At 46.8% G+C, this 23,049-nt stretch overlaps 1 protein-coding gene across 7 annotated transcripts in view; it reads left to right on the top strand.

Moving 5' to 3' along the window:
• Positions 1 to 23,049, top strand: part of MAPT (microtubule associated protein tau) — a 138,452-nt gene that overhangs the window by 80,658 nt on the left and 34,745 nt on the right. For all 7 annotated transcript variants that reach the window (XM_060256158.1, XM_060256164.1, XM_060256162.1 and 4 more), the window contains 3 exons: positions 11,352 to 11,407; positions 19,114 to 19,246; positions 21,846 to 21,899. In XM_060256158.1, coding sequence (XP_060112141.1) covers positions 11,352 to 11,407; positions 19,114 to 19,246; positions 21,846 to 21,899 — 243 coding nt within the window. The remainder of the gene's footprint in view (positions 1 to 11,351; positions 11,408 to 19,113; positions 19,247 to 21,845; positions 21,900 to 23,049) is intronic.

Below are 23,049 nucleotides of genomic sequence, written 5' to 3'. Positions count from 1 at the left end.
AAAAAAAATCTCTGCATTACTAGGTGGTGGAAGAGAATCTGTAGGGCTGTCTTCTGTAGCCCCAGGACCTCTGATCCCAGATTGGAGCATGGAATTCTGCTCAGCCGAGGAAGGCCCAGAAAAGTCTGTCTTCAGCATTTGTAATGACCTCGGTGAGCAAGCTGCATCAACCTTTCAAACAGCGGATGCAAGATCTGGGCCAATTCCTGCCGAAGTATCCAAAAGAGCAGGGCAGGACTTCCAAAAGAAACTTCCTGCTGGTTTGGTTGAGCAGCCTGTAGGAGTTGCTTGTGAGGAATCTGTTTCAACAGCAGAAGGTTCCTTCTCCTCAAGAGATCCATTGAAAGATGAGGTGGTTGGGCAGGGAGACGTTGAAGACGAGGGTGCCGAGGAAGTGTTTCAGGAGGACGAAGCGGATGACAGTGGACGTTGTAAAGACGAACGCTGCGGTGCTGCATTCGTGGAGCTGGACCCCTCTGAGTATTTTTACCAAGCTGAACCCGATGTCCTTAAAAAGAGCAAAACAGGATCTGTGCTGGAACCAGGAGGACTTTCGGAAGAGAAAGTTCCCTTTCAGAGGGAGGCAGCGGAAACTGTGCCGCTCTCAGAACTGCAGAAGACTCCTGGCGGCTGTGCGTCTGAGAAGCAGAGCAGCCGACTTCCACGTCTAAAAGGTGCGTCTGTGTGCTGGAGGCTCAGTTGCCCTGCTTAAGGAAGGCAAAGTCTGCTAAAACGACTGGTGACCTTTTGCGGCTCTCCCTGAATCTTGCTGCTTTGGTGCTCACCTGAGGAACCGACAGGCTTGTATGCCCTTGCTAGTATAACGTTTGTTGCCTTTCTCGTTTCGACGAGTGAAATCGATTTGCATATAACAGCTGCATGAATCTTGCATGGATGCTTCCGTCCCCTTTCTGCCAGTCCCTGCTGTAAGTTATGTTTTCATTTTGCTTTATCCTAATGGTCGCTGCGGGCAGTGGAATAGATTTTATTGTCAGCTGGTTGCATTCACTCCGAGAGAGGAAGGAACTAATTGATTTTGTCCCTAACGGAAGCATAATGAGCTGTTTCCTTTTATCCTTAGAAGTCTCTGGGCATTCCTAGTATTATGAGTACCTGATGGGTGTCAGAGATCATTGTGGAGTGAGTCAAATTAAGAGGGCTTTGGCTTAAGTCGGTTTGGGCTTAAATGTGTATGCAAACATAAAATGTACATTAGCCATCATATACGCTGTGTTTCTTGGCCACATTCTCTCCGTCACTAACAGCAGGCCTTGAATTCAGCAGGAGCTTACAGGAGCACAGCTCCTGAACCTTTCTGAGGATTCCCCCTCTTCTTCCCCACCTACCTACCTTGTCTGTTGAATAGTAGGTGCAGCATAACAATCTCTGGATTAGGAGAGCAGGCAGGCAGCCAGCTACCTGGGGCTTTGACACAAGAAGCCAACGCCACCCTTTCTCCACTTCTTATGTGATTTTGGGCGGCAGGTGGCTGGATCTCTAGCCAGCCCAAGCAGGCCTCTCTTCCCCCGCGCTCTCCTTTCTTGCGTCCAGTTGCTTTTGGCTGGTAGGGGGGGCAGCATATGCTAATGAGTTATGCTAATGAGCTCCACCACCTATTTTTCTACAAAATAACCCCTGACTAACAGCATTTATATTGGGCCAAAAAAGTGTACACGGGTTCAGCATCTGTTTAATCCTCTTGGGTGAAAACTCCAGAAAGTTGAAGAGAGTATTGCTTGGACACTTTCTTACCTGACTTTTAAAACCAGAAGTATTGCAGGAAGCAGCAAAGGATAGCTACTGTTGTCTCTTGCGGACAGTGGGTTGGATCCAACCCATTTTTCTGGTAGTAGAAAAGGAAGCGGGGGGGATCCCCTTTGACTACCTGGAAAGACTATGCCGAGGATCATGGGACTGGCATAGACAATATGCATATGGGATGGAGGTTGTAATAAGGGAAGGAATTGGGTGAGATAAAATGAAAAAGCTGGCTGGCTCTTACCCAGTAGAAGACTTGTAGCAATGCGACTTCCTATAAAGAGTAGTAGTAGTACTTTATTCACGGTCATCCGACCAGCTTAATACAAACAGAAACAAAATCATAAAAACAAACCCATCACCTCTTACACAAAGTTCCTTACGCCAACTATTACACATATTGTTAAAAATCATAGCCAAGATTTACATTCTCAATTTCCCTCCTTTCCAACTGAGCAACATAACAGAAACGGGCAATCTTAGTTGAAACATCAGAGTGAGTGTCAGACAGGAGGAAGGCAATCTGCTCATCCTCCGGCCTGCCCGCCAAGGACCCGAGAATTGGAGAGATTAATCTTGCCCTCAAGTCATTGTAATTTGGACACCGCAAAACGATGTGGAGAGTTGTTTCGACCTCATTGCAATTACAGGGGCACAATCTTTCCAGATATGGGGACCCAGCGTAACGTCCCAAAAGCACCGAAGAGAAAAGTGCGTTGAGTCGTGCTTTTGAGAAAGCTATCCGATATTTTGGGATAGTGATGTTGAAAAGATACCTGGCTGGGGACAGTACTTCAGCTTGCTTCCCTAAGAAAATGTGCGCAGAAAGACTAGCTCTAGCAGATCTCAGTTCCAGCTCAACCAACCTCAGGCGCAAAAGTTCTTTCGCATCCCTCAGTTCCATCATTGCTAGGGACTCAGGGGAGAGATCACAGAGTCTAAAATAATCTAGACACCTTTACACCCAAGTTCCCACAAAAGAGTCGAAGAAAATCAGATGGGGAAGGCCACCTGGCTTTGAGAGAACCCTCAAAAAGTAACAAAGGGTGTTTAACCACATAGACGTCTCGATGCTTGGGACGCCAGATTCCAACCTGATGGCAGTGTTTGGCACACAACTGGGAACGGACAGAAGCTTGCGCAAGAGTTTGGTTTGTACTATCTCCAACAGCTTGGTGGTTGAATAAGGGCCAATTTCAGCACCATAGAGCAACTGGACCCTGGTCTTTGCAGTATGCAGCCTTAGCCTATAAAGAGATCCATCACCTCTTTTCACAAACCCAGAAGAAGATAAGAAGATAAGAAGAAGATAAGAAGATATTGGATTTATATCCTGCCCTCCACTCAGAATCTCAGAGCGGCTCACAATCTCCTTTACCCCCCCCCCCACACAACAGACACTCTGTGAGGTGGGTGGAGCTGAGAGGGCTCTCACAGCAGCTGCCCTTTCAAGGACAACTCCTACGGAGCTATGGCTGATCCAAGGCCATTCCAGCAGGTGCAAGTGGAGGAGAGCATTCACTTATAAAGGATCTTCACTCCCTTTTTATGAAACTCCACAGTCATTTTATAGAGGGGTTGCATGGTGAGAGAATTATGTACCTTTTTTAGAACGTCCCTGATGTTCTTCATGGTATCTCTGTGTTTGGGGGATTTTAAGAAGCGGGGGGGGGGGGAGCTTTATAATTAACGAAGAGGATATCGCAGTTTCACACTTGTTCCTCTTTTCCCTGTCCAAAAAGAACGGAGGATTTTTTTGGCAATTTGCATGTGAGGTGAGCAGATGGAGCAATTAATCCTGGCTTTTGTTTTCATTTTCTCTTTTTCTTCGAGACTTGTAGTAGGGTAGTTCAGAGTAAAGTAATCCTTTCATAAAGCTTTCCTTAATCTTCAGGAGCGCTGCCAGTAAAATCTGCTCACCCTGGATTGCTCACAGAAGCCAGTCTAGAAAGTACAGTCTCTTTGAGGGAAGGATCCAGCAAGCATGACTTTTGTCTAGTGTGCCTGAGAGAACGGATTGCTATTGGATCCTGTCAGAAGTGGCAAAATTTCTCTTGTGGACTAAAAGAGGCTTGTAGAGACATTGTAAATCACCTCGAAGCGCTTTTATGCAGGAGAAGACATTAGTCATGCCCATGGGTGGAATTCTAGGTTTTAGGGCTAGTAACTCCAGAGATTAGGGCTAGTAACTCCAGAGATCTCATGTTATCAGAGGGATCAGAGGAAATAGGTCTACTGTCAGCATTATGGAGAACCGGACCTAAAAGTGTGAAAAAAGAAGCCATAAGAAGAGGAGATACACACACCCCCAGTTTTGCCAGTCAAGACATGCTTCAGTAGTAGCCCTAGTTCAGGGGTGGCCCAACTGTGGTGCAGGAGCCTTATGTGGCTCTTCCACACATATTGTGTGGATCTCAAAGCCCCCACCACCCCATTGGCTGGCTTGGAGAAGGCATTTGTCTCTTTAAATCATTTCTCCAAGTCAAGCCAGCAGGTGGCAGTTTGGAGAATGCATTTAAAGTAAAGTTGCTTTCTTTCCACCTTTGCCTCCCCCTCCCCAATCTATTTTCCTTCCTTCCTTCCTTCCTTCCTTCCTTCCTTCCTTCCTTCCTTCCTTCCTTCCTTCCTTCCTTCCTTCCTTCCTTCCTTCCTTCCTTCCTTCCTTCCTTCCTTCCTTCCTTCCTTCCTTCCTCCCTCCCTCCCTCCCTCCCTCCCTCCCTCCCTTGCCTCCCTCCCTCCCATTAGGTAAGTTTGGCCACTCCTGCTCTACTTAATGCTGTGTAATTGAAATATTTTTACCCCCTGCTCCAACTAGGCCAGTGTGTGTCTCCTTTATGTGGGACTGCACAGGGACCACAAAGAAGAAAACAGAGTTCAGGCAGTTGTAACCATTCTTTAAGTAGGTTTCTGTGCAGTTCCACAGCCCACCCTCTTTCACTTTCTGCTCGTTACCTTTCTGTGGTGTCCATCGGCTGGGAAAAGAGCCTCTCTAAGGAGAAAACTTTAAAAGTGCTATTATTGAGACTGAACTATGTGAGAAATTGTTGCAGGAAATTTGTGTGTGATGTATGAGAAGCCTCATACATATGAGGGAAGAAATAGTTTCTCAACCTCCAGTGCTTCCAGAGAATTATAGATTGTGATCTATGTGAGCATAATCCCAAATGTGTAACCACACAGAGTACCAGTGAACGGCCACAAGTAAGAAGCTGTTTTTTCACTGAAACAGGCCTCAGTGCATCATCTTCTTCCAAAAGACCCATCTGCACCAAGCTTTGAATCTCTTTATATAGCACTGCTTCATTCGTTTGTGAAAAGCTTTTGTATCCTTTATCGTGGCTTTCATTTGCAGGTGTATCTGGTGCCTGTTTTTAGGAAAGTTTATCAACCTAAACTTTTCTGTCAAAGTTCTCAAAGAGAAATAGAGCTGGGTGTTACCTTACTCTCCCCACCTTACACGGTCTCCCCCAGAGGTTTCACATGAATGCTAAACAGTGTGATCATTCTCTCTCCTCTCTTACTTGGTCAGAGTTGCTTTACGTTACGTTACGTTACGTTACGTTTCTTTCCACTTGCAATCTTAATCATCCGCCCAGTCATTTTATCACTTTGTTCTCTGTAAATCAAGGAACTTCTCAGGCTCTGCAAGAGGAGAGAGGAGAGATTGTGTCAGCTGCTTAGTCAGCTCCTCATTTGACCAGTCAACCAGGACTTTGTTGACATCACCAACCTTGCTTACCAGAAATTCCCAAGAATCATTGGGAAATCATTTGGATCAATTAGACTCTTTGAGCCAACCATCTTCACTGGTCTTTCACCCTTGTGGAGGTTCTGAATGTCTTTCAATCCATGACCAGGAAGAATGGAAACCTCCCTCATTCTCAAACTGAGTATTTGACTCCAGAATGAACCAAACAGAACGTATGTCCCACTGCATGTGAAAAAGGGGTCAAAATGTTCAAGGACTGTCCATGGTTGTCCTGGCATGATATCCTGAACTGCTCTTGCTAAGGATTTTTTTATGTGTGCGTGTGTGTGTGTATGGGTGTGCACCTGGAAGTCATGGCAACCTCTGGTTACTGACCCCTACTGGGGGCACGGAGGATATTCATAGAGGTGACTGAATAATAATAATAATAAGATTGTAGTAGCAACCTTAGCTGCTGGTGGTCAGGCAGAAACAAGGCCACAGGTGAAATCAGGAAGAAACAGCGGTTTATTTAACGTGTACACGGACCCCACCCTACACTCCAAATCTCAGAGTCTCAGAGCAGCCCACAATCTCCTTTATCTTCCTTCCCTACAATAGACACCCTGTGAGGTTGGTGGGGGCTGAGAGGGCTCTCGCAGCAGCTGCCCTTTCAAGGACAACCTCTGCCAGAGCTACGGCTGACCCAAGGCCATTCCAGCAGATGCAAGTGGAGGAGTGGGGAATCAAACCCGGTTCTCCCAGCTAAGAGTCCGCGCACTTAACCGCTACACCAGACTGGCTCTCCTAAAGCCTACCTCTGCTCTCTCGACTGCTGGTATTCCAAGGAGGCTTCCCATCCAAGTACTTGCCAGAGTCAACCATGCTTAGCTTCCAAGTTCTGCCAAAATTAGGCTTGCCTGGGCTGTCCAGGTCAGGGTTGAACGCTGAAGTTGTTGAACATAAGAGAAGCCATGTTGGATCAGTCCAATGACCCATCCACTCCAACACTCTGTGTCACATAAGAACATAAGAGGAGCCATGTTGGATCAGTCCAATGACCCATCCACTCCAACACTCTGTGTCACATAAGAACGTAAGAGAAGCCATGTTGGATCAGGCCAATGGCCCATCCAGTCCAACACTCTGTGTCACATAAGAACATAAGAGAAGCCATGTTGGATCAGGCTAGTGGCCCATCCAGTCCAACACTCTGTGTCACAGAAGAACATAAGAGAAGCCCTGTTGGATCAGGCCAATGGCCCATCCAGTCCAACACTCTGTGTCACATAGTGGCAAAAAACAACAACAACAAGTGCCATCAGGAGATCCACCAGTGGGGCTAGAAGCCCTCCCACCATGCCCCACCCAAGCACCAAGAATACAGAGCATCACTTGCCCCAGACAGAGAGTTCCAACAATACACTGTGGCTAGTAGCCACTGATGGACCCCTGCTCCATATTCTTATCCAATCCCCTCTTGAAAGGTCCACAAACCTGAGGGTCATCAACAGCAGGTATGAAACCATCTTCGCCAGTTTGGTAAGGAGACCACCATCGGGAAGAGAGATTATAATTAATTAGAATGAGAGCTAATGAATATCTGAGTTACCGGAACAGTAGTGAAGATGTGATAATGAACGTGATGATAATCACATCTCCGTTTCTCAGTAATGTCTGAGCCCTTGAAGAAGCTGACTTGTTAGGAGAAGATTGCTGGTTGTTGTGATGCTTTTTTGTGTGTTGACCTCTAACTGATCAAATATCGCTTTTCCTGTCAGCTCCTTCTGGAAGCTTATGTTGTTCATGGCGCGGCAGAACGGGCCTGCTCTGGCCTGCAGATCCTATTGCACTGTGCCATCCTAGGTGTTTCTCCATACCTGGAGGGGCTTTTCTTACACTCTCAGGTAGTTCACCATTACCACCTGATGTACAGAATTGCCCACTGGGAGAGACAAGAGTCCCACCTTCCCTTCCAAGTTCTATGTCTCCCGCTGCCCAGCGCTGGGTCACCACGGGGACAGTTTACGGCTTTGCATGCCTGTGAAGGAATGGCCGCTTGACAACTGCCTGCCTTCCCCCCCCCCCCACCCTGGTACGCCTTTTAAAGTAGTGTGTCTGAGATGATGGAGGCCTGTGTGGTACAGAGAACCACAGCCAGCACCAAAAGTTATAAAGTATTTATTGAAAAGAAAATGTCTTCAAGCATACTTTCAGCGGTGCATCAATTGTGCAAGGGATACAAAAGAAATAGGTAAAACACAAATCCTCTGTCCTTTTCTCTATATATCCCCCGATATTAAAGGCCCTTTAGCTCAGGTAGTTTACAGACTTTCCAGTACTCTGAAGCTCCCTCCAGCCTTTAAGATCAGCACACGATAAAGAAATGGCTGCCTTCCCAGAGGAGGGGTCTGCATCCTCTCATGGACTCAGCATCCCAGGGAAAGAGACCTCCTCCCTGTTGCAAGGAGGTATTATCACATCTGTTTCTTCTCCCACTGATCTGGCTAGGTCAGGTCAAGGAAGCATTTCTTGGAGATTTCCAGGAATCTCCTTCCTTCTGACTGTCTAGCACAGGGGTGGCCAAACTGTGGCTCTCGAAGCCCCCACTGCCCCGTCAGCCAACTTGGAGGATGCATTTCTGTCTTTAAATCACTTCTCCTTGCCGCCATCTGGCTTGGAGAATGCATTTACAGTTGCTTGCTTTCCACCTCCCTCCCCATTTTCCTTCCTTCCTTCCTTCCTTCCTTCCTTCCTTCCTTCCTTCCTTCCTTCCTTCCTTCCTTCCTTCCTTCCTTCCTTCCTTCCTTCCTTCCTTCCTTCCTTCCTTCCTTCCTTCCTTCCTTCCTTCCTTCCTTCCTTCCTTCCTTCCTTCCTTCCTTCCTTCCTTCCTTCCTTCCTCCCTCCCTCCCTCCCTCCCTCCCTCCCTCCCTCCCTCCCGACGTTAATGTGGCTCTTTGCAGGTTTGGCCACCCTGATACAGCATTTAATGCCTCCAAGCCTCTGTTTCCTACTAGCAGAAGGGGGGAGAAGGGGGAAGCTTGGACATCCCATTGTCTCTAGCTAAACTTATTAGCATTTCTTAAGATGTAGCTGAGGTGAGCCTACAAAGCCATTGATGGATGTCCTCCTTCCCAGTCTCTTCGCAGGGGAGGGGAGGGGGGGGGGACCTGTTAAAACGCAAAGTGCTCATTTCAAGCCTCCCAAGACAAAAACTGCATTTCTTCACGCATGGACTTGAACCTGTGAATTGATGGGAAGCTGATGGTGAATCTTGGATTCCTTTGATAACTAACAATCTGATCGAGACAGGCTTGCTCTGAATTACTCATACATTCATAACGTCTTGAGGTTTGGGGTACTGGGACAGAAATCACTGCGCACTTTTGTTTGTGTGTGTGTGCTGAAAATGTTTCCTGTGCTGGGGATGGGGGTAACTAACAGAGATAATCACAGCAGGATTTTCCTTTCTGGTGGGAAGACTTCACCGTTCCCTAGAGGAACACACTGACCTGTGAATGATCTAGAAATATTACTGTCACTGGTTTGCATTCTCCCGAAATTGTCTTATCTCTCAATCTTACTTCATGGACAGTGACTCGTGGAAGCAAGCCTTCTGGGGCCAGTGTGCCAAATGATGCTAGTCAGTCGCAGAACGAGAGAGGCGTGAGGCAGCCAGAGTGACATCAGCATTCTATATTTTGCAACGGCATCATTCTTTTCCCACAATTCCACTTTCTTACCCTGAAGACATACTTTAGGGCAGGGGTGTCAAACTCATTTGTTATAAGGGCCAGATCTGACATAAATGAGACCTTGCTGGGCCAGCCCATGCCATGTGTTTACCTATTTAATATTAGATAGCAGAGATATAAACTTTATAAAGGACCCAGATAAACACAATTAAATATATATTTTTTAAAAATTAAAACATGCTTAAAACATTAGCACGCGTTGGTCTTAAAGGTGCTCTCTATGTATTTCTCCCATGGGAGCCAGGGAAGTGAGCAAAGGTAGCTGTGCCTCTTTCCTTCCTTCCCTAGAGGACCTGGTGGGGGGGGGGGTAGAAGCCTCAGCCAATAGAAGGAAGAGAGTCTTGGCCCAGTAGCTCTGCTGTGCAATTGAGAAAGCCTGACAAAGCAAGCTCTGCCTTCCCCCTTTCCTCTCCAAGGAAGGAACCTCAGACAATGGAGAAAACAGAGGTTTTGCTCTGTAGCTCCTGTGCCATTGAAGAAGAAGAAGATATTGGATTTATATCCCGCCCTCCACTCCGAAGAGTCTCAGAGCGGCTCACAATCTCCTTTCCCTTCCTCCCCCACAACAGACACCCTGTGAGGTAGATGAAGATATTGGATTTATATCCCACACTCCACTCAGAAGAGTCTCAGAGCGGCTCACAATCTCCTTTACCTTCCTCCCCCACAACAGACACCCTGTGAGGTAGATGAAGATATTGGATTTATATCCCACCCTCCACTCAGAAGAGTCCCAGAGCGGCTCACAATCTCCTTTACCTTCCTCCCCCACAACAGACACCCTGTGAGGTAGAAGAAGATATTGGATTTATATCCCGCCCTCCACTCCGAAGAGTCTCAGAGCGGCTCACAATCTCCTTTCCCTTCCTCCTCCACAACAGACACCCTGTGAGGTAGAAGAAGATATTGGATTTATATCCCGCCCTCCACTCCGAAGAGTCTCAGAGCGGCTCACAATCTCCTTTCCCTTCCTCCTCCACAACAGACACCCTGTGAGGTAGAAGAAGATATTGGATTTATATCCCGCCCTCCACTCCGAAGAGTCTCAGAGCGGCTCACAATCTCCTTTCCCTTCCTCCCCCACAACAGACACCCTGTGAGGTAGATGAAGATATTGGATTTATATCCCGCCCTCCACTCCAAAGAGCGCCTCACAATCTCCTTTCCCTTCCTCCCCCACAACAGACACCCTGTGAGGTGGGTGGGGCTGGAGAGGGCTCTCACAGCAGCTGCCCTTTCAAGGACAACCTCTGCCAGAGCTATGGCTGACCCAAGGCCATGCTAGCAGGTGCAAGTGGAGGAGTGGGGAATCAAACCCGGTTCTCCCAGAGAAGAGTCTGCATACTTAACCACTACACCAAACTGGCTCTTGAACAAGCCTTGCAAAGCAAGCTGTGATGCAGAAGGAAGCAAGAGAGAGGGAGAAGGAAGCAGACAACAGCCGGTCGCTCGGGGGCCTGATAGGAGCCCTCTGAGGGCCTGATTAGGCCCCTGGGCCGCATGTTTGCCATCCCTGCTTTAGGATACCTAGAAAGTTTAACTCTGATATTAACTCTAATAAAAGCTAGCTGGCCCATATGGAAATGGCTCACCCTTTTAAACTGATGTGCTACTTGTTAGGGAATTAAACGCAGGCCATCAGGGCGTGGAGAATCTAGGATTTGTAGGGGGTGGCTAATGTTGTTGTTTTGGGAGTTAAAACAACCCCAGTGGTCTTGCCAGTTCCTGACATCACACTGCAGACAGAGCTTCATACACAACACTTGTGAGGGGGCTGCCAGCAGTGGTACCAATCTAGTAGGAACACATAGTATTTTGTTCCTTATTGCACAGCTGGCTAGATGCTTCTTCTTGCCTTTTTTTGTATGCGGTTTTTGTTTCGAGATGGTTTGGGAGACGAATACGACGGCAGGGCTGTTCTTTGCATTAGCGCTGAGCATGGAATGGATCGAGAGCAGCCGGGAAGCCTGAAAACCAGGAAGCGTAGGTTTTCTGTTTACTCTTTGCAAGAGAGCAGATGAGGGCTGCACGCCACAACTGAAATCCAAGCGGCCTGCCCTCGTGGGAATTTTAACTTAGAATCTTCCCCGTCTCACCCACCCTCACTCTTTAGCAAACGTTAACTGTAATTTTCTTTTCTTCCCCATCAGCTCGTATCGACAACAAAGATAAAAACGGGACTGGGATTGAAGAAGCAAAGCCAAAGGTAAGTTGACGGGTGTAAACTGCGGTTGAATACATTTCCTTCATCCCCCTGTAATTCTTCACTTTGTCTTGGAACATTTCTGATTTTATTTTATATATTTTATTCCGCTTATTCCCTGCTCTTCCCGCAAGGCAGGCTCAGGGTGGGTTACATCAGAAAATTAAAGCGCATTCCCCAGTCTTCATTTATCTTATCTTACTAAAAATGCACTAAATATCTTCTTATATACTTTTTAAAGAAATAATCTTAAACCATGATATGTTCGGCACAGTCTGCTAATTCTTTTCTGCCACTATGGTCATTTACGCCACACTCCAGAATTTCCAAGTATCTGTGTAGTGTTCTCAGCTGTTGATCTGCCAATTTCAGCGCGGAATTTTTTTTTTTCTGAGGCTCATGTGATTTCATTTGAGCCAGAATCCCCTGAAACGGATACTTCTGCCTTATATTCCCAGAAGCCCACTTTCTTCATGTCTAGGGTTGCCAGCTCTGGGTTGGGAAATCCCTGGAGATTTTGGAGATAGAGCCTGGGGGGAGGGGTTTGGGGAGGGGAGGGACCTAAACACGGTACAGTGCTGTTAGAATCCACCCTCCAAAGCAGTCATTTTCTCCAGGGGAACTGATCTGAAAAGATTGGAGATCAATTGTAATAGCAGGAGATCTCCAGGTGCCACCTGGAGATTAGCAACCGTATTCATGTCCCAGTCCTGTTTCATAGATCTTGCCTGGATATCTGCTCGTTGCTGTGGAACTAGGAAATCCTGTTTGCCCAAAACTTCTTCCAATACTGAACCATTTCTTTTTGGACTGAGTTGTGGGCAAAGAGATCCAAGTGGGCGGCCGTGTTGGTCTGAAGCAGCAGAACAAAGCAAGAGCCTAGGAACATCTTTAAGACCAACAAACTTTTATTCAGAATGTCAGCTTTCATGACTGCTTCAGATGAGGAACGACGAGCTATATGTAGCTCTGCTTACTGTGCCTCGTTCCTCGTCTGAAGCCGTGCGCGTGCACATGAAAGCTTACATTCTGAATAAAAGTTTGTTGGTCTAAAAGGTGATACTTGACTCTTGCTTTGTTCTGTGGGCAGAGAAAGAATTCTTAGAAGTGTGAGGTTTCCATGTGTGTTCAGCTTAACTTTATCACAAGAGAGCCAGTTTGGTGTAGTGGTTAAGTGTGCGGACTCTTATCTGGGAGAACCGGGTTTGATTCCCCACTCCTCCACTTGCACCTGCTAGCATGGCCGTGGGTCAGCCATAGCTCTGGCAGAGGTTGTCCTTGAAAGGGCAGCTGCTGTGAGAGCCCTCTCAGCCCCACCCACCTCACAGGGTGTCTGTTGGGGGGGGGAGGAAGGGAAAGGAGATTGTGAGCCGCTCTGAGACTCTTCGGAGTGGAGGGCAGGATATAAATCCAATATCTTCTTCTTCTTCTATTAGACACACACTTTTTAAAAAGCTTACCTGTCCAGAACAGAGTGCAAAGAAAGCTGCACAGAATTTATAATTTGCGTACTAACACTGAAAGAACCATATGGAATTTAGAATCAAGTGGGTTTCTGTGCTGGTGTGAAGCAGAAGAACAAAATTTGAGCCCAAGGGCACCTTGAAGACCAGCAAAGGTTTTTTTTGTTTTATCTTAAAGATGCCATTGAACTCAAACTTTGTTTTCAGAGCGAATTAATGCATGGAATATGTTTTCCTGAGTGTATGTTGCAAGGTAAAGGAGATAACGGACCTATCATAATGATGAAGCTGTTATAATGTTTCCCGAGCTTCTACTTTATGCTGACCTTTCTGTGGTGGTCAATATGATGTGTTACTTTACCACTGTACTCTGTAGCAGTGGTGGTCTCCGTTTAGCAGAATAGACTTCACAGTTAGTGTAGCAGAATGATAGGACATAACCCCCGTACAGGTAAACGCGATGTTAGAAAGCATCTATACTTTAACATGCTCATTTGATGGAGTATTCTTTCAAGGTCAATGCCTTTGTCAGAGAGCCAGTTTGGTGTAGTAGTTAAGTGTGTGGACTCTTATCTGGGAGAACCGGGTTTGAATCACAGAGTTGAAAGGGACCTCCAGGGTTCATCTAGTCCAACGCTCTGCACAATGCAGGAAACCCACAAATACCTACCCCAAATTCACGGGATCTTCATCACTGTCAGATGGCCATCTAGCCTCTGTTGAAAAACCTCCAAGGAAGGAGAGCCCACCACCTCCCAAGGAAGCTTGTTTCACTGAGGAATCGCTCTAACGGTCAGGAAGTTCTTCCTAATGTTGAGCCAGAAACTCTTTTGATTTAATTTCAACCCATTAGTTCTGGTCCTACCTTCTGGGGCCACAGAAAACAATTCCACACCATCCTCTATATGACAGCCCTTCAAGTACTTGAAGATGGTGATCAGATCACCTCTCAGCTGCCTCCTCTCCAGGCTAAACATCTCCAACTCCTTCAACCTTTCCTTGATTCCCCACTCCTCTGCTTGCAGCTGCTGGAATGGTCTTGGGTCAGCCATAACTCTTGTAGGAGTTGTCCTTGAAAGGGTGCTGCTGTAAGAGCTCTCTCAGCCCCACTCACCTCACAGGGTGTCTGTTGTGGGGCAGGGGAGGTAAAGGAGATTGTGACCGCTCTGAGATTCAGAGTATAGGGCGGGATATAAATCCACCACCACCACCATCATCATCATCTTCTTCCCTTCTAAGTTCAGGTGTGAGTGAGTCATGATGATGATGATGATGATGATATTGGATTTATATCCCACCCTCCACTGCAAATCTCAGCGTTTCAGAGTGGCTCACAATCTCCTTTACCTTTCCCCCCCCACAACAGACACCCTGTGAGGTGGGTGGGGCTGAGAGAGCTCTCCCAGAGGCTGCCCTTTCAAGCACAACTCCTATAAGAGCTATGGCTAACCCAAGGCCATTCCAGCAGCTGCAAGTGGAGGAGTGGGAATCAAACCCAGTGCTCCCAGATAAGAGTCCGCACACTTAAGAAGAAGAAGAAGAAATTGGATTTATATCCCGCCCTCCACTCCGAAGAGTCTCAGAGCGGCTCACAATCTCCTTTACCTTCCTCCCCCACAACTGACACCCTGTGAGGTGGGTGGGGCTGAGAGGGCTCTCACAGCAGTTGCCCTTTCAAGGACAACCTCTGCCAGAGCTCTGGCTGACCCAAGGCCATGCTAGCAGGTGCAAGTGGAGAAGTGGGGAATCAAACCCGGTTCTCCCAGATAAGAGTCCGCACACTTAACCACTACACCAAACTGGCTCTGTAAATGCAGTGAAGGTGTATGGGTGGGTGGGAGGGAACCAATTCCTGTCAGCTTCTGATTTTCGTTTATCATCCTCACTGTACTTGAACCATCATCCTCTTCTAGTTTATTTGTGTTATTTTCACTCCCCCCCCACACCTTTCACTGATCTTTGGTTTAATTTTGTTTACATGTTTAAGACATCTGTGCCTTCCTCTGTCAAAACCCTGAAAAGTAGATCCTCTGTTATCCCCAAACGAACCTCTTCCATTAGTTCTATCCCTTTGAAAAAAACCTCTGGCCTTCCTGAGTCCTCAGTAGCTGCTGCTTGTACCCCTAAACGCATCTCTTCTGTCACATCCCGACTCACCAGTAAAGGAACGAAAGGGGGGGAAATCAAGGTAAGGGCATGATTTCTAAAAAGCAGTTGGCTGGGAAAAGGAGGGGCTCACCTGTTGCTGTCTTAGTTGATTCATGTTGGTTTAAGCTAGTTTGGTCTGTGTATTTGCCCTGGTATTTGCAGTGGGGATATCTATGTGTGTACACTGGCTTATTGAGAACTTACGGACGCTGCCTTTCTGCTAAACATCGTGTGATTCTTGGTCCTAAGGACACCCGGTTGGCCGCAGCGAGGACCGAGGCCTTTTCAATCCGGGCCCCTACCTGGTGGAATGAGCTCCCGTTGGAGATCCGGGCCCTGCAGGATTTACCTAAGTTTCGCAGAGCCTGTAAAACGAAGCTCTTCCGCCAGGCTTTTAATTTACCGGGCGTCCTCTGAAACCGTCCCCCAGCACTTTGGCACTTTACTATCCTTGTGCTTGAGTTGGTCAAGGGTCTGAGTGGTGTCAATGACCCGAAGCTGTGCTAAGTGGTGTTAACCAGCTGAAGTCGTACCAACTGCTGAACGGTGGCTTCTGGCTGTATGATTGTTGGAGTTACAGCCCTCTATTTTATGTATTATGTTTATGAGATATTTTAAATGTGTTTTATTTATTGTTCCTGCAGTGTTTTTAATGCTGTAAGCCGCCCTGAGCCTGCCTAGTGGGATAGAGCGGGGTATAAATTGCAAATTAAATTAAATTTAAAAATTAAATCAAATACATAGTGCCTGAAGTAGTTTACAAAGAAGAAAAGAATCAACATAATAAAAACTACACCGCAGCATCCAATGTTAATAACAGCCACGAAGCATGAAACTGATTGGCTAGCCACATCAGATCCCAGTTTCACAAAACTGTCCGCCGAGTACTTTTTGAAATAGAAATGTCTCCAGCTGATGTTTGCAGGGAAGAAGAAGATGATGATATTGGATTTATATCCCGCCCTCCACTCCGAAGAGTCTCAGAGCGGCTCACAATCTCCTTTACCTTCCTCCCCCACAACAGACACCCTGTGAGGTAGATGAAGATATTGGATTTATATCCCGCCCTCCACTCTGAAGAGTCTCAGAGTGGCTCACAATCTCCTTTCCCTTCCTCCCCCACAACAGACACCCTGTGAGGTAGATGAAGATATTGGATTTATATCCTGCCCTCCACTCCGAAGAGTCTCAGAGCGGCTCACAATCTCCTTTCCCTTCCTCCCCCACAACAGACACCATGTGAGGTAGTTGAAGATATTGGATTTATATCCCGCCCTCCACTCCAAAGAGTCTCAGAGCAGCTCACAATCTCCTTTCCCTTCCTCCCCCACAAGACACCCTGTGAGGTAGATGAAGATATTGGATTTATATCCCGCCCTCCACTCCGAAGAGTCTCAGAGCGGCTCACAATCTCCTTTACCTTCCTCCCCCACAACAGACACCCTGTGAGGTAGATGAAGATATTGGATTTATATCCCGCCCTCCACTCCGAAGAGTCTCAGAGCGGCTCACAATCTCCTTTACCTTCCTCCCCCACAACACACACCCTGTGAGGTGGGTGGGGCTGGAGAGGGCTCTCACAGCAGCTGCCCTTTCAAGGACAACCTCTGCCAGAGCTATGGCTGACCCAAGGCCATGCTAGCAGGTGCAAGTGGAGGAGTGGGGGAATCAAACCCGGTTCTCCCAGATAAGAGTCCGCACACTTAACCACTACACCAAACTTGCTCTCCATGAAATGCAATGCAGGGAAGAAATGCAATGAAATACTTTGAGCAAAGGGGTCTGGCAATTATCTTCTCTTTGTACCCATTCTCCTTGTTTCCTGAGAATTACCAACCCACTACCGACCACTTTCTCTATTCCTCATCTAAGTTTGGCCAATGGCCTTTGTAGCCAAGCCAAGGAACAGTCCCAGCTCACAACTAAACAAACAGCTGTGTAATGCACTACAGGGCTGCTCAGTCATGTCCAGCTCCCTTTGAATGAAGCCCTGGCAACTGTCACATGATACCGTCATCTCCTTTGGGGTACACTCAGATATATTTAAAAGAGGACTTGTCTGGCTTTTATGGAACGTCGTAATGTGGAGAGTCAGTGAAAGGAGTCAGTGTGAGTCTCCTCTAATCCGTTATGTCTGCTGGGCTAAGCAGATAATCAGGAAAATTAGAATGAAGGAAGATTTGAATGGTGTCTGCATCTTTTTGATGCTGCAAAGGCTGAATTATTTGGGTTTCCAGAGAACAGAGACACTGCCATGTTGTCCCCATTCTGCAATCTTCTGTGACGGTCCATCTTGACATGAAGTGAAAGATGGTAGTTAATAGTCACATGCCTTTTGTAACTTAGCTTTCTACCTCACAGCACATGCCTCCCACCCTCTGTAACCTCTCTGTCTCAGGTTCATGGTTACAACTAGGTCACTACCCTTCTTGGGTAATATGTAGAGCTGGGGTGTCAAACTCATTTGTTATGAGGGCCAGATCTGACATAAATGATCGGGCCGGGCCATGTGTGTATCTATTTAAGATTAGGTAGCAGAGATATAAACTTTATAAAGGACAGACAAACTCAAAGATTTAAAAAAAAAAACACCTTAAAATAAAACATGCTTAAAGCATTAGCACTCATTGGTCTTAAAGGTGCTTTCTTTGTATTTCTCCCATGGGATCCAGGGAACTGGCCAAAGGAAGCTCTGGCTCTTTCCTTACTTCCCTGGAGGAGCCTCTGCCAATAGAAGGAAGAGAGGCTTGGCTCAGTAGCTCTGCTGTACGATTGAGAGACCCTGACAAAGCATGCTTCCTCCCCAAAGAAGGAGCCTCAGCCAATGGAGAAATTAGAGGATTTGCTCTGTAGAGCCTGTGCAGTTGAGCAAGCTTTGCAAAGCAAGCAGTTATGCAGAAGGAAGCAAGAGAGAGGGAGAAGGAAGCAGACAACAGCCAGTTGCTCGGGGGCCTGATAGGAGCCTTCTGGGGGCCTGATTTGGCCCCTTGGCTGCATGTTTGACACCCCTGAGTCAGGATCATTTCCCCTCTCCATTCCTCTCTCTTTTTTTCCAGAGATATCAGCAGATAGGGTAGCCCAGCCCGCTTCAATAATTTGTATTCAATTGGTTGGGGCTAAATTAATAAAGGATCTCAAACACTGCACATAATTACTGGAGTTGGGGACTCAAGCACTGTTCTGTTTGCACTATGCTGCCATTTATTCATACCCCCAAATTTATATAGACTGAGATCTTAGCTTGTCTTGTGTGTGTGTGTGTGTGTGTGTGTGGGTTCTGAGACAACTTGCTCACATGGTTCAACCAATGAGAAATTAACTTTTATGTTTGGTTCAAATATAAAACTGAAGAAAGTAAGGTAAATGCTACAACATTTATTTCCCGTTGAAACTTTTCATGATTCCAGCATTTGGGATCTTCTGTTACAAATTCTTTCCAGTTAGCTTTAAGCTGATCTTTACCACAGCTTCCCTCAGCCAGACACACTCTCAACTCCCCAACCGCTTTCACCCACTCTCTTATTCCCATAACTGCCGTTTTCCGCTATCTTTCTCACTAACATTTCTTCAGCTCCCATTGGCTGCTCCGAGGGAGAGGTGGAATCTAATTCGTCAATCAGAGCTTTATAGCTGGATATCAGATTTTCCATGCAGTTAAAAAAAGGAGGCATGAAAATGCATGGTAGTATTGGCATGGGTGCAGGCATAACTCATAACGCTGATTATATAACAAGTGATAAATCTTCTAAAAACTGTGTGTTTAGGAGCTTTGCTGCAGAGTAACATGAACGGCACCCTTCCTGAATACTTGTAAATTCATCCATTGAAATAATGAATACACTCAGGTCTAATGGGACAGTTCAGATGCTCCTGAAGCCATACTCACCAGCTTGCTAGTTTTACTTCGCTGTTGTGCAGAAGAATGATTAATAGCGACTTATTGTATGAGAGAAGTATGTGAACAGTGAATCTGTTTTGGGTGGCATTGGTTGGGGCTAAATTAATAAAGGAAGCCCCCCCCCCCACACACACAATCAATTAGTTTTCCTTTTGGAGTTTTTGTGCAGTGCAGTAAACACTACCCTTTTCCAAAACCAGGGCCCGGATATGAAAAGTGTAACGAAGATAGTCACTCCACGTCCTGCTGGAGCACAAAATCAAAAGAACCCAGGCAACGCTTCACGGATCCCATCCAAAACTCCTACCGTCCCCAAGACACCGCCCAGTCTCGGTAAGTCAAGAGGTTCACTGGGGTTGCAGAAAGCATTGCATGTGGGTTTTCAGTTGTTTGAAGAAGGCAAGGATCTGCTGTATTAGACTTGGGACCTCTCTTACAGACATACGTGTGATATCTTTTATCTACAATATCGTGAAAGAACGGATGCTTTCACACATATTCAGCAACCGTTTGCACAGTAAAATCCAGTTGCAAAGTGAATCAAAAGTGCATTGTTTAGTGGGTGCAAAAACGCCAAGTGTGTCAGAAATCTTTCCTACAGGGTGCGTGTTTCTTTTGATGAATAACTGTGACTTTTAGGGACACTTTCTCGAAAAAGCAGGGGCGTTTTCCGGAACGAGTGACATGAAATTGATTTGATTTCATCTTCTCAAATGAAACTGATGTGGGTATCAGGGCAGAGATCTTAAGTAAAATCAGAGGGGTTTTTTTTGAGCCAGAGCGCACCGGAGCACTGATGCGGCAGGCTTGGCCAGAGCCCCAGCTAAAAAAAAAAGGTCTCCAGCAGCCGCGTGCTCCCAAGCCAGCAAAGCTCACTGGCAGGGTCATGCTGCAGCATGGTTTCCTGGGGCCCAGCTCAATGGCCGGGCTTGTGGGGCCAGGCTGCACTGTGGTGCAGCTTCTTGGGTCTTGTGGGGCTGTGCTGTGCTGCAGTTTTCTGGCACTTCTGCTAGGCTTTTTCTAGGAAAAAAGCTCCGAGTAAAGGCAACGTGAGAAACATCTCTCCATCCCTTGGCAAGACCTTGGTGACTCGACTTTCCTACCAAATGGAGAAGACCGTTATGTGGTATTTATCCTATTGTTCCATGGTTGCTTCTGTTTGAGGTAACCATTTAAAATGCATAATCAAGATGGGTAGCCATGTTAGTCTGTCTGTAGCAGCAGAAAAGAGCAACAAACTAGTAATAAAGACTAACAAAGTTTGTGGCAGGGTATGAGCGTTCATGAGTCACTGCTCACTTCTTCGGATGCAGCTAGAATGAGGGTCCATCTGCCCTTATATTTTGGAGAGTGGAATGATTTCAGATGTGGAATGACAACTACAGGTGGGATTGGATTAGGCGTGGTATGCAGAGGGGTACTAGACATGGTGAAATCAGCATTGGCTAATGAAACAGGAATCCTCAGTTCAGTCCAGGAGAAGACATTGTCTTGAGTTTCAGTATCAGTTGCAATTCAGCAGTCTCGCTTTCTAATCTCCCTTTGAAATTCCTCCAGGGCTTTTTTTGAGCAGGAACACACAGGAACGCAGTTCCAGCTGGCTTCTTGTCAGGGGTGTGTGGCCTAATATGCAAATAAGTTCCTGATGGGCTTTTGCTACAAAAAAAGCCCTGAATTCCTCTGTAAGAGAACTGCTACTCTTAGGTCAGCAACGGAATGTCCTGGAGGGCTGAAATGTTTCCCCACTGGTTTTTTGATGTTGTGGTTTCTAATGTCAAAAGAGCCCTGTGGCACAGTATTAAAGCTGCAGTACTGCAGCCCTAAGCTCTGCTCACGACCTGAGTTCGATCCTTGGCGGAAGCTGGGTTTTCAGGTAGCCGGCTCGAGGTTCACTCAGCCTTCCATCCTTCCGACGTCGGTAAAGTGAGTACCCAGCTTGCTGGGGGGAAGGTGTAGACGACTGGGGAAGGCAATGGCAAACCACCCTGTAAAAAGTCTGCCGTGAAAACGTTTTGAAAGCAATGTCACCTGAGAGTCGGAAACGACTGGTGCTTGCAAAGGGGACCTTCCCTTTCCTTCTAATGTCAGACTTATGCCCACTTATTCTATGTCATAGCGACTGGCCTGTTTCTCCAATGTAGAGGGTGGAAGGGCATTGCTGATGTGTGGTGGCATAAATCACAGAATGAGAGTAGAGTGAACCTGAGATGATCTGGCTGGTTGTTGCTGGGATCTAGATGAGAGCAAAGTGGGCATTTGGTTTGTTGCAATCCTTGGCACCCAAGTCCATGTTACTGTTAAGTAGTTTATCATTGTAGGTGAGAAGTTGTTCTAGGTTAGCAGGCAGTCTGTAATCAAAAAACCGATCCCCCAGTGCCTGTGCGAGGGTAGTGTCATTATCCAGCTTGAGTCATAGGTCATTAATACGTAATACATTGAACTGGCTTGAGTAGGTCATTAATAATGTGTTACTCTGGTGTTTGGGGGGCTACAATGGGAGGGCTTTTGGAATTTTGGCCCCACTGGTGGACCAGAATTTTGACTACTCTGCGATGGACTGGATGGGCCATTGACCTGATCCAACATGGCTTCCCTTATGTTCTTATGTGACACAGAGTGTTGGACTGGATGGGCCATTGGCCTGATCCAACATGGCTTCCCTTATGTTCTTCTGTGACACAGAGTGTTGGACTGGATGGGCCATTGGCCTGATCCAACATGGCTTTCCTTATATTTTTATGAGTCGTGAGCTGTTTGCGATCACAGTTGGTGTTCCGTTGTCACTTTCTGTGGGCTTGTCTTGTAGCCAGCTGTCCCTGTGTATCGTTCTGGCCTTTCCAATAATCTTTCTCACCATATCAGGAGGATACTGCAGTAGCGAAATGTATATAATGTCACCGATTTTAATGAAAGGTTATTTTTGTTCTTTCAGCTGCCAAGAAGGAGCAGAGGAGGCCCCCAAACACGGCTGCAAAATCGGAGAGAGGTGAAATAAAAGTAGTCTGTTTGCTGTTGGTTCCTAAAAAAAAAAAAATCATCAAAATCAAAGTCAGTGTTCTGGTGTTGACCTAAAAATTTGTCAGCGCAAGGTGCTTGCTTTAGTACTTTTCATTGGAGGCTACAAATAGATTTCCTCCCCTTGCAAGGTTGCTTCTATGAAAAGTTCTAGTTTGTGGTATGAGTGGCTCCATGATAGAGCACCTGCTTTGCATTCAGCCAGCCCCAGTTCCAGTCCTTGAAAAGGATACTGTAGTAGGTGATGTAGTAGGATCTCCACCTGAGATCCTGTAGAGCAGAGGTCCCCAACCACCAGACCAGGGACCGGTACTGGTCCATGGCCTGATAGTAACCGGGCCGCAATGTTCCTTTCGCCTGTCCGGGACCTTGGCAGACTAAAGAGGCAACACCGCCTCCCTTCAAGGCTGCCTCTCCTTGCAGGGGAGCCAGCCTCAGAGCGAGGCCACACTGCCTCTTTCATCCACCCAGTCCAGGGCTGGCGGAAGGGACAGCATGGCAACGACCTTCCCCTACCCCTCATTTAAAGACCCCTGCCTGTTCTACAGGTGTCTTTAAATGGGAGGGGGAGGCAGATCGGGTGCTTCTGCTCCTCAACACCTAGCGGGAAGGCAGCAGAAGCAGCCCCTGCCCCCTCCCCATTTACAGATCCTCAAGGGGGCAGGGACAGAGGCATATGTGGGGGGGGGTGGCCTGGTGTGGCAAAACTCCAGCACTCCCCCTGGTCCCAAAAAGGTTGGGAACCACTGTTGTAGAGCTACTACCAGTCTGAGGAGACAAGACAGGCCGTGATAGACCCAATAGTCTGATAAGGTAGCTGCTTATGATCTTGAAAGAGTGGAGGAAGATTATTAAGTGGGTTAATTGGCTGTCAGAAAGGAAAAGAGCTTCATATTGCTGTATTTTTTGCACCATAAGACTCACTTTTGCCCCCCCCCAAAAAAGTGGAGGGAAAAGTGTGTGCTTCTTAAGGAGCGAATACTGCAAAAAATTCACACAAATGCCTCTAAATTCACACAAACGGCTATAAAAACTAGGTGCGTCTTATGCTCACGTACGTCTTATGGAGCGAAAAATACGGTAATTAAGATGTCCCTATATCATTTTTTTCCCAAATAAAA

This window comes from Heteronotia binoei, chromosome 15, assembly GCF_032191835.1.
Source record: "Heteronotia binoei isolate CCM8104 ecotype False Entrance Well chromosome 15, APGP_CSIRO_Hbin_v1, whole genome shotgun sequence".
Taxonomy (NCBI): Eukaryota; Metazoa; Chordata; class Lepidosauria; order Squamata; family Gekkonidae; genus Heteronotia; species Heteronotia binoei.
This window is presented reverse-complemented; position numbering and strand designations above follow the sequence as displayed.